General features: G+C 42.6%; 1 protein-coding gene across 1 annotated transcript in view; it reads left to right on the top strand.

The window, feature by feature from the left end:
* The first annotated feature begins 249 nt into the window (after nt 1-249).
* Nucleotides 250-12,239, top strand: part of rab6ba (RAB6B, member RAS oncogene family a) — a 56,387-nt gene continuing 44,397 nt past the window's right edge. The window contains exon 1 of the mRNA XM_071926210.2: nt 250-440. Coding sequence (XP_071782311.1) covers nt 371-440 — 70 coding nt within the window. The 5' untranslated portion in view covers nt 250-370. The remainder of the gene's footprint in view (nt 441-12,239) is intronic.

The following is a 12,239-nucleotide window of genomic DNA, read 5'->3' as shown; positions in this document are numbered from 1 at the left end:
CTGTCTTCCACCAAGTGTGGGATGAGAAATGTGCCCAGACAGCTGGATAAAAGGGCTGGAAAGGTAGCAAGTAGCCTACATTTCTCCCTCTTCTTCCTCGCCTCCTCTCATCCCGGCTTCGTATGACGTCATATCATAGAACGGTTTGACAGTTTTTCAGAGAACGAGGAGAGGCCGCGCATGCGCAGCAGGCACTCGGGAAAAAAAGCAAGCCTCACGGTGCAGCAGTATTCCCATCACGGAGAGCGGGGCTGAACGGGAAGAAACACCGTCGCCTTTTACGTCCAGCATCTTCATCATCCGGAGCCGAAGTAGTGGGAACAAAACAACTGCATCAAGACTGCCACCAGATACCCAGAAACCCCCCAACATGTCTGTGGGTAGTGACTTTGGGAACCCTTTAAGAAAATTCAAACTCGTCTTTCTGGGGGAGCAAAGTGGTAAGTCATGCTGAATTCTCCAGAGAAGTTCCTGTGTGGTGATGTGAACCTATTGCACCTGCTGCGTGGCGCGGGGAGCCAATCAGCAAGTTAAGCTTGTTAAAGAAACGGACACATTGGTGCCTTGTGCTTATTTGGCTCATTTGAGTTGTCTTTGAAAAGGGAAAAAAAAAATCTCTCAAGTATTGTAAGAGAAAAGAAGTTTAAAATGTGTGTGTGTGCGTGTGTGTGTGTGTGTGTGTGTGTGTGTGTGTGTGTGTGTGTGTGTGTGTGTGCGTCGGGGTGGGGTGTGGGTGTGGGTGGGGGCATTATTTTAATCAAATGATCAGGCTGTAAGGCTTCGCACAATGGGCTGTGTCGTGAGCATCGCAGGCTACAGTTTTAAGTTTTACAGTGAAAATGCTGTATTGCACTTATATCCATCTTGCGATACGTCTAAACCGGTTATTGATAGTTTTAAACAAACCAGCGCTTATTTCGCTTGTGAGCCACATAGTTATTAGCATTTATGCGCATTACAGTAGCAAATAAATACAATTCTCGGCATTCAAAATACATATGCTGATTTGTAATACACCTGGGTCTGGAGAGTGTGTGTGTGCTGCTTCAGCTCTGATGGCATCGTATATAATGGTGTGGAAGACACAAGTTGGTAAATATTCCTGTGTGTGTTGAGACACACCCAGGTTGTCAGTGGCGATGAGATAACTTGTGTGGCTGCAGTCTCTGCCTGGTATTGTTTCATTCTGCCTGCTGAGGCTGACCAACTTATTTGTTTTTTTTTTCGCACGCGGACTTGCTCCATGAAATAATGTTTTGGCAGCCTATAATATACCTTGCTAAAACCTAAACATGACGCAAAATGAACGTCAACGTGACATCCCGAACAAACTCATCTATGATTCATCTGTGATTTGTCTCTGCCTCCATCCCAGGCTGTACTCGCCCACACCCAGAGACAATCACAAGCTTCGCCTTTTTCTTTGGCTTGAATGAGACACCAAAATTGTTTTCGACAAGATTACACCGAGCTGAGCGCTGCTGGCTGAGACATGCTTTGAATTTTTAGCTTTACTTTGTCTTTTCTTCAACACTGATGAACACGGCAGGTCTATTTATGGGCTTACTGAAGACCAGCAGCATTAAGTGTGTCTGGGGCAGCTGAATGAACCCTTCATCATTAGTCATGGCCTGAGTAGTTCCTATTCATCATGTTCAGTATCGGGGATAATGTGTTACAAAGCATAACATCCCATTCATGACAATGTGCCATTTTAATTAATGATGTACCTAATTTGGAGAATGATTGTAAGTTTGATAACATATGGTAGTACAGTAGTAATAATGTAGCTGCCACTCCCAGGTTCATAATGTATTTTAAGATAGGCATCAGTGATTGGAATTACTTATGTATGGAATTACTTATCTATTACCTATATAACCTAACATCCACAGTACTATATATCAAATGAGGGATAATTAGTGAAATGTTAGAAACTGAAAACGCCTAAACTGCCTTAACTGAACTTAAGGTGATCTTGATAGTGCCTGCTGACCACAATACTATACCTACTATATGTATTTGAGACAGATAGTGATGATGCATTGAGATATTCAACATAAATTGTTCTGAAATGTGATGTGGCGCTTCAGATCGGTCTTTTCATATCTATTACACTTTAGATTTTTTCCCTGCTATCTTTTGTACACATCATGTTGTGTTAGTGTCTCCATCTCTAAACATAATACATGTAGGAACACCTGCAGACAGAGCGCAGGCCTGCTGGATGGCTTTACTCTAGGGCAGTTTGATGATATTAGTGCCAAGCAACGAGCCAAATGGGATTTGGACTCACAAACATAATATCAGGGTGTGTGTACTCTAATCACCAGACAATTGAGCTGGTTGAGTGTTTGACATTATAAATATAGGTCAAATCGGGTAAATGGCGACATCAGCTGTTGCCTGTTAGTATAAATTCATAAAAGGCAAAAGGTAAAAAGGCTTTATAGGTTTTTCAGAATTGAATGGCATTGAAAACTCCAGCAGAGGTGAATGAATTGATCATATCCTTTGTGTGTGTGTGTGTGTGTGTGTGCCATATCAAGTGAAATGTCTGTCTCATGCAAGCCTCAGTGATTCGTATACTTCAAATTTCAACATAACACTTCTCTCTTGTGTGAGATCCAGACTGAGCAGCTGGTGGTCTGGTCATATAAATGATAATACTTCAGGTCTTGACACAGCAGCTCGAGCTACACCTGTCAGGTTGCTGGAAGGAGATGCAAGAACAGGATCCTCTGTGCTTTTACTGTTACTTTTACTTCTTGCAGATCCACATGAGCAAGACAGTAGAGTTTTTGGTGGGGTTTATTTTTTTTCAGGTTTACTTGCATTCAGCTTCAGCTCACACCATTCTTTCCTTGTCTCACCATTATTCTTGAGTTGTGTGATTGCGTGCATTGGAAGATTGAATTGTTTCAGCACTGTAGGAAATGTGAGAACTGCTTGGTCTTTGATATCTGGGAGAATTACTGACACTTGTATGTCATACAAGGACAGAAATTGATTGCAACTGACAGCAGGCCTGAATTATTGATGAGGAAAATTTCTTATCAAATGAGCAATGTGGGCCACCGGGTTATTGAATTACACTGATGGAGGAACATCCTTTTATCTCTGATAGCAGTTGGAACCCAATTTTGTCGTTAACATCTGTGAGGTGTTTTCTTAAAAGATCCCTGTGTAGGATTTTCACTGGCAAATACATTTTGATAATGATCATCGGCACTACCTCTTATAGCCTCTGTGAGCTGCAGGGTATTTCACTATTTACCCTCCATACTGCTTTTGATGTGTAACTTCTAAGTCTACCAGAAAGATTTCCTTGGATTTCTGGGGAATTGAAGCCAAAAACTCCTAAATCGGGGGGGAAAAAATGAAATCATAAAACAGATCATTTGGGTTTCTGCAGTTTGTAATGATCAGAGTTGAGGGGTATTTTTTAAAACTATGCATGTACAGTATGATGCTATCTATCTATCTATCTATCTATCTATCTATCTATCTATCTATCTATCTGTCTGTCTGTCTGTCTGTCTGTCTATATTGGGCCATCACTGCCAATTTCACAGAAATCTATCTTTTCCTATATATAGATTGTACTATAGAATTACCCAGCGTCTTGCTGTCTTGCTCCGGTCAGACAAGATCACAAAATTAACATTTCCCATAATTCCCGCTGACATCACCACTGCATGGTAATTGCAGTAAGTGTTATCAGACAGATTAACATTTGGCAGACCTAGGTGGTCCGAGTGATCCTGGAGGTTTGTAGGGTTTTGGAAACTGAGCTGCTCTGGTTGGACTCTATCTGCAGCGTCTTGGGCGCTGCTCAGGTGAAATTGTCTGGGTCGTTGAACTATTGAGCCACTAAAGACCCTGAGGTGAAATGAAGTCTGTGGGAGAGGGGTCCCGGCCAGTGTAGGGGAGCTAAGTGTACAGCAGAGAGCCGGGCCTGTTATCACGCTGAGCACAGCCCAGTGCGAGGAGACTTTATTTTTCAGACAGTGGCAGCTCCAGCCTCGTGTTTGATTGGGTCCTCGCCGATGAAACTGTGTCTCTCTGACATGTCGGCTATAATTGCAGCTGGTGCCCAGGCAGGCGTGAATCCCGTCAGGTCTGCCACTATCATTTATTAATGTACATGGCTGGACTGAAGTGTATCAGGAACAGGGGCATGAGTTAGGAGGCTGCTGAAAAAAGGCTACATGCTTTGCTTGGTGAAAGGTTCATATTTTAAGAGTAAAGGCCCATTGGTAATGGTAGGAATGCTGGGGAAACTGCAGGGACTTGGTTGGTCATTTTCAGAGGTCTATAAAATCTGCTTTTTGTTAATGAATTCCATATTAATTTGTTACAATTTTCACTTTTTTTTTTCAAGATTTAACTTTTTATATGTTTTTATGCATGTTTTGCTCTCAAAACTGTCTGCAGTAGTATAACGTCTTGTCTAAATATAACTATACTAACAATAGGAATTCACCATGTTAATCTTTGAATACAAACTTTTGGTAAATAGCCTGTCTGATCAAGTTGTGCAGCATTAAGATTGATAGCTGTTTCATTCTTTTGTCCATTGTTTATTTAGTTTGCCACAGCATGTGGTAACACTTCAGTACATGGTGTATATTTAGTGGACAGTACAATCTGGCTTTGCTTTATGCCAAAAGTATTGTAGCACACTAAATACTGATAACCCAGAGGTGAAACTTCTACGTAAGTCTTCTTGTTGCACAACAATAAGAGCTTTTTGCCAAAAAGTCAGTGTATTCCTTTGAAGAGTTTATTTTTTTGTGAACTTGCTCTATAATCATATCATCTTGGCAATCAAATCCTGTCATTTAAAATCATATCATCTTGGAAATAAACACTGTATCACTCATCAGACAGATTCCATGCTTCCATTTTAGTTTTGTTTTCTGCAAAATGTAAGGTCATACATTTGCGGCACTTAGGTTAATAGCTTGTCTTGAGCATAAGATGTTTAACTGGTGAAATATGGAGTTTGTATAGACATTATAGTAGGTTTTCTGTTTTCTAAATTTGTCTAAAGAGGGAAATCTGGCATGATATTCTAGTGAGGTAAAAGAATCAACTAACGTCAGAGAAGTGGGAGCTCCAGATTAAGTGGGTGGAAGTTTAACCTTTCATGCAGGCAGAATGTTAAATGAGCTGTCAGGAAGTCTCTCCTCCTGGATGCTTCTTTGGGCGTCCTCTACACTGCCTGTACAAAGGAGGCTGGCTATAGATTTCGCGGACAAAGCCGAGGGCTTTAAGCTGGCAAATCAGCTGTTTTCAAGTCTGTGTGCCCACGCTCACTGCGGAAGCAATATTTTGCTCGCTCCAGCCTCTGAGCAATCAACCGGGTCATTGTTGGAGCACCGCAGATTACTAGTGCTCTGCATTTTCTTATTTATTGGGTTATAGCTGTTTTGCCATAGGCAAGTTTTCAAAGGGCCAGTACTGGATGGTACTTTCTAAACGCCAATTGTTTGGAGGTAATCCCCTGTTGCATGCTTCATTTCACCTCAGACAAACAGATGGGAATACATTTGGTAGATGCAACAGCATGTCTGCCATGAGATTTTGCTCACTGAATCCAAATGCCATCTTCCATTTTTCCCTGCACAGAGATTGCCATAGCACAAAATAGCACTGGCTTCAAAATAATGCTGAATCACCGGACCAATATGCTACAAAGTAGGTTTTAGTTGGAAGTCTAATGCATCAATCACTGTGTCTCCAGGCAACAGCTTTCTGAGCAAATGAAACTCGGGGTTTTGGCTTGCTTGGCCAGGGAGCGACTGACACATTCCTCCCTGAGTCGATAAACCACAGATACTGCTTCTACATGTTTATTCAGTGGTGTTAGGCCTGGCATCCAACACACCGCCACCCCTCCCAACCCCACCCATCCCACCCGTCCAAATCCCACTCACAGACACACACACCCAATAACAACATGCAACGTTTTATATAGAAATTGTATGAAGATTGTTAATCAGCATCTAAAGGCAGGTGCTAAAATCCTAAAGCAAACAGAAGATGTGTAAAGATTGTGTCCGGATAGGTCACTAATACACCTTACAGTACACACAGTGAGGACTGTAATCTGATTTTCCAAACTTTTTCCATAGGTGGTTTAGGAAAATCAACTTTCAGTTTGTATTGGATATATTTACATTTGTGAATATGTGTGGCTTTGGCCCCGTCTAGGCAAAGACACGTCAAGTTTGATTAGAGGCTGACTGCCAAAAACTGCTTCTGGGACTTGATGTGTAGATAGTGTGTTTGCACGTTACGCATGCACCCAGTTCCACACAAAATATGAGATAAATGATGAGAATATTTTACCAGCGGAGGGGATTTGTGATGAAAAGGGCTGAGAACTACTGTTTTATCAGTGTTGTGATTTTAATGTCAGGTGTAAATGGAGAAAAAATGGGAAAAAACATGTAGTGGAGCAGCATCTGGATATAATCCAGATGGAGTTTATATCTGGTTGTGCTCCTCTGCCTCAGGTGATGTGTTTATTTAGTTGGCTGTAGCCCAAATATATTTATGAGACAAGGAAGTGGCTGGGTGTGAACCTTGCGTGTCATGTACTGTACAATACTTTCATAAAGCAAAAATCCATCCTAAATGTACAAAGTGTACCATATGTACTAAGTGCACAAAATACACTTTCTATTGATTGTCAGTGGAGAAGTTACAGAAAGTGCATCTTAATGTCTTCATAGGTTAGAGCTTTGGTTCTATGGGTCTGGCTTTTGGACAGTTTAATCAAATACTGATTAAACTGCCCAAGACCATGGAAACATCATGTGAATTTTTCTTTATTTTACTTTCTGGTCTGGTCTTTTCAGACTAATAACAGTATCATAACGCTCTGAACCTTCCTCTACCCATCCAAGTCTGTTTTGGTAGCTGTGTTGGTATTCTTCTTTGAAGATCAGCCATTTATGGTGGGCATGCCCTCATTCCTTTCTTTTGCCCATTTTTACTGTTGCATTTTAATGAGATTCACATGGATGTTTGTTTTGTCTTATCTGTTCCAGGACTGTGCCTCTGCTCTGTGGTCATTTCATTAGACAGCTTGTCAAGCAATTACCTGTATTTATCTTGTTTTAATGTTGCGATTTAAACCATTTTATAAAAACAGGTGATTCCAAAAATGCCTGGCAGTCTGATGACAATAGTGACAATACAGTATATCATAACCCATGGAATTTGTACACCTGCCTCAATATCAACACCTAGGCTTGTGCAAAACCAGTGCAGCTTGATGATCAAAAGTCATTGCAGCATTCAGATGTCTCCCTTCCTGGAAAACTAAGCCAAGAAGTCACTGCTTTTTCCACTCCACTACAGTGCTGTGGGTCTATTATGGGGAAAGTAGTGTGCAGTCACAAAAGCAAGCAAAGTGAAGTTGGCTATAGAGCATTGCCCATCACATTCCTCAGTCAAGTCAGTTTATATATAGCCCTTCATCACAAAGCATGTCTCAAAGGACTTTACAGAGAACGAGCCTACCTAGATCGAACTAAGCAACAATCAATTTACAGAATAAAATGATGTAATGCAATATACAACAAAATAAAACACAATGAAACAAAACAAAGTGCAAGACACAAAATGACCCCCCTAACCTACCTAGCCTGACCAGCACCTCCAATCTTAGATCCTCAGTGAAGCCAATGAGAAGCCTCATGGAAAATGTAAGAAGCCTTGGGCGGGGCAAGTCAAAGAGGGATCCCCCAGCAGGTCGGCCGAGCGTACAATAGGTGCCGGGACAAAATAATAAAATGGGCAATAACGGCTTGAGCACCGACATGATTACTGTCATTAAAATTTCCTCACTCAATCATTTTAGTACCTCACTTGGTCCAATTACCTGATAAAGATGAAATCTTGCTCTGAGGGCTGGAACGTTAGAACTTAATGACCTCACCACCCATATAATCAAACCATTTGATGGAAATAGGCTTATATCATATTAGAAAGCATGACACCAGAAAATGCTTGTAATTTCAATAAGTGATGGCATGAGTCACTAAAAATTGAAACCCATGGTCATGCTGCAAAATAACACCGGCTTAGGCTACAGGGAAATATACTATAGATGTTCCTTTCTCATTTTAGATTTAGCTAGCCCATGGATCATAATTTTTAAGTGGTACATTTCCACTTTGGATGCCCTACAGTCTGCTATACTACTGTACAATGTATAGGCCCATCCCCTTTAATAACCACTAATAGAGAAGTAGCACTAAGTTTAATATTTATCAAGAAATTTGAAGATAAAAACGCATTTGAAAGAAAATCCACGAGCGATTGAGCAGTTGCTTGTCCATGTTTTGGACTGCTGTTTATGTATAGGTGACTATAACCACACTGCTTTTAGGAAATAGCTCCTCCACATAAATGCTCTATCATGCAATGACAAATGATCCATATCAGCTTTGAGAAACAGAGCCTGGCTGTTTATTTCTCCCCACCCATCTTATTTTGATTTGAACGATTGACGCAGAATTCTCTTCTTGAAACAAATATGACTCAGTCTGTCTTACAAGATCAGAGAATGTGTGTGAGTTTATGTGTGTGTGTGTGCGTGTGTGCGTGTGTGGTTGGGTGTTGCGTGGTACATGAACCACAGTATGAAGCCACACCCAAGAAAAAAAACCAAACAGACAGGTTTCATCAAACAGAATTCACCATAGGGTTTATTGAAATCCTTCCACAGCGAACATCAAAACCACAATGTCCTGAAAATTAGTCCAAACAAAATCTTCTTTCTCTGTTGTGCAATAACTTGTGTAATGCTCTCCAGGGAGCCTCGGGGGAGTAAAGGGTGGAGCTGATGAGCTAAAGCTGGCAAAGGTTTGCAGGTTAGAGCAGAGGGGAGTTGGTCACAGCGCCTGACAGGTGAGCTGTGTTGTGCTGCCGACCGCTGTCCCTGGTGTTGAACCCTCACCGGCTCCCTGTCAGCATAGAGGTGCCACTCGCTCCATAGCTCATTTACATACCTTCATTTAGTGAACCAAAATAATCAACAGTCATTGTTCAAGAGTTAAAGGTCCCATATCGTGTAAAACAGCATTTCCCTTGCCTTTTTGATTATGAAGGAGTTGGATGTGCTATCTAAACACTGTGAAAGTATCAAAATGCACGGTCGCCAACTAAATCCGCACAATCCATAGAAAGCTGAGCCTCTAAACGAGCCGTTTGGACTCTGTAACTTTGTGGCGTCACAAAGGTTTGCTCATTATCATTTTTGTAAGAAATAATAGGCTAACAAAGTGTTTTTTTCAAAGCGGTTGAGCGGTTGTCATTGTTTTTTACCGGAGAATTTTCCCTACCTTTCGCTGCCTGTTCTGCCGGAGCTGTGGTGTCTCAACTAGCCAATCAGAACAGAGGGGTCGTTAATATTAATGAGCCTTAAAGACACAGCAACAGAAACAGCCTGTTCAGGCTCAGAGAGACGATGGAAAATGAATGTGTAAAAATGGATTGAGAGTGTTTTTGGTACATGACACGACACAAACAGCTTTGAATGGACCTCAAGACATAAAATAAAACACTGGAAAGTGTAGAATATGGGACCTTTAAGTGAGAAGATGCTGTTGTTATCAGGACAACATGGGTTTGAATCTAGAATGAGACATGAATGAGACATGTTTTCATAATGTCTGTTTTCTTGAGGTCTCTCCTGTCCCTTAAAGTCTATTTTCCCAACATCCTCACATTAGACTGAAACTGAATCCTGAAGTGTGGCAGGACCAGCGAGCCATGAGGCAAATAGAGTTACCAGATCTTCAGCTTGTAGGATTTTCCCCGACTGAGGGATTGAAGATACGCTGTCGATATTGAGTTGACAGAGGCTTAGTGTGTGTGTGTGTGTGTGTGTGTGTGTGTGTGTGTGTGTATTCCGGCAGGAACACCGAAGTCTCTGGGAGTCCAGGTTACATTCCCTGAGCAGCAGCTTTGTTGCTTTAACATTGGGTAATCTAGCTGCATCTAAAGATAACTGGTCGCCTCTTTCATTTCACATCTCATTGCGTCTTCCCAGCGCGTGTGCTTCTTCTCTGATGGATTGGGGGAAACAGCTCCTTGACAGCTTTGATCTGCTATTGATCGACTGAGCTGCCTGTTAATGGGGGGTAATTGATCATAAGGCATCAGTCCCAAGAACAGCCCAGCCCATCCCCTTTGTCCATGGCTTTGGGGTAAACACGGATGTCCTGAAAAAGGTGTGCTGTTTCTCAACCTGGCACATTGTTATGGGCATTTTTATAAAATAAGCAGGAGAGCCTGTCAAAACCATCAGGTGCCTATTATACGTTTTCGCACATAAAAAGCTCACAAATGTAGTGCGTTATGAAAACTTTACTTGGAAAGTTAGCAATCATCTGCAAAGGGGAGTTCTAAGGTGCATCCTACTGCTGTGACACAAATACAATCCACAAATTGCTTAGAAAAAAATGAGAGGCCTCATCTTAAGAACTGTAAATTTGGTTAAATTTGATTTTTTTTTCAATATAAACAGCAGTATTTTACCTTTTAAGAGGTACCCCAGTGCTGCAGGAACTGGGCTTCAGGCAAGGAATGCCAAGCAGAGGGGCAATAGCTCTATACATATGCTGCACAGCTGAGTGGGCGTGTTCCCAGAGGCCCATGGGAGAGCACAGCTTCACTTATACACTGTGCCCAGACTAAAACAGGACTGCAAATCTGTCAGCTACCCAGGCAGTGATGTAGAGAAACTCTGATTCAGTGTGCCTGCCTGTGCTGCAATGAAAAGGATTTGGAAGTAATATCTGACAACTGAGTTTTACAAAGAGCAAGAATAAAATAGTGAAAGTGGGTTTTGGTCTTAGTACAAGTGTCCCTGGGGGGCACGGTGGCGCAGTGGTAGCGCTGTCTCCTCACAGCAAGAAGGTCTTGGGTTCGATTCCCGCCTGGCTACTGGGGGCATGTTCCCCCCATGCCTTCGGTGCCTAGTGCCCAGGTGGGTTATCTCGTAAAAAAAGGGCCTTTCTGTGTGGAGTTTGCATGTTCTCCCCGTGCTCACCTGGGGTTTCCTCCATGTAACACTGATAAGAACCCCCCACTAAAAACATGCAAGAAGATCGTCACCTGACCAGCGATGGTCGAAAAAAGAAGTTGGTCCCCAGGCGCTGCGCTGCAAACTGTCCACCGCTCCTGGCCTGCCCGTGGAGGAGGACGAGCCAGGATGGGATAAATGCGGAGGACATATCTCACGGCGCCATTGGAAGCGTGTGTGTGTGTGTGTGTGTGTGTGTGTGTGTGTGTGTGTGTGTGTGTGTGTGTGTGTGTGCAAGCCGTCGTGCACGTGTGTGTGTATTGTGAAAAATGGTTGTTTGTGACAAATAAAGACGGGTTTGTCCGTCCGTTCCTCCCTACCATGCCTCCGTAGAATGAATGTCAAAAAACAACTACAGCTATGATTCAGCAACTTCAAGAGTGCCTCTCCTCATTCAGTCGGATAGAGTTGTGGCAAAGCATTCTCTCTGAATCTGTGTCTTGAAATGGGTCTGGGTTGCTGCTTAATCGGAGATCTTTTGCTGTGGACCAACAGAGAGAGACAGACAGACTAGGGGAGAGTTGCGTTATGTATGAGGGAGAGACAGGGAGAGAGAGAGAGCGAGATGAGAGAGAGAGAGACAGACAGAGAAAGAGAGAGCGCATCCCATTTAAACAGAATCCCAGTTGCTCAAACAGCTGAACGGCTCTGTGAATAAAATCCCTTCTGTGGAGGAAGGCTGTCATTTACCCAGCGTGGGACGTGCCACTCCACTGAGTTCAGCAGGTCTCCATCAGTATTTACTCTTCCCCCAGCTCCCCAGATGAGCCCTCATCATGGGGCTGCTGCAGCCTGAATTCAGCCTGCTGTAGCCTCCACTTCACTTGGACCCAGGCATACAGGCAAATGTAATTAACACCCAATTAATTATTACATTTATTAAGGTCACGGAGACAGAAGCAGGTCTGCTCAAAGTGGTGCAGCATTCAGTGGATTTTCATGTAACAGATGAGTGTGTGAACTTTAGGAATGTTGATTTGATACCGTCATTATCATCTTCAGTAGTGCTGGTTTTCTTGTATAAAATGGAAACGTAGCTGGATCCATCCCCAAGTCAGCCCCAGGCAGGCGTTAATCGGAGCACTTTGAGACAAAAGGGGAAGGGTGAGGGAGAGGCTCGGTGCCATGGTGA

The sequence above is a fragment of the Centroberyx gerrardi genome, chromosome 9, assembly GCF_048128805.1.
Source record: "Centroberyx gerrardi isolate f3 chromosome 9, fCenGer3.hap1.cur.20231027, whole genome shotgun sequence".
Lineage (NCBI taxonomy): Eukaryota > Metazoa > Chordata > Actinopteri > Beryciformes > Berycidae > Centroberyx > Centroberyx gerrardi.
This window is presented reverse-complemented; position numbering and strand designations above follow the sequence as displayed.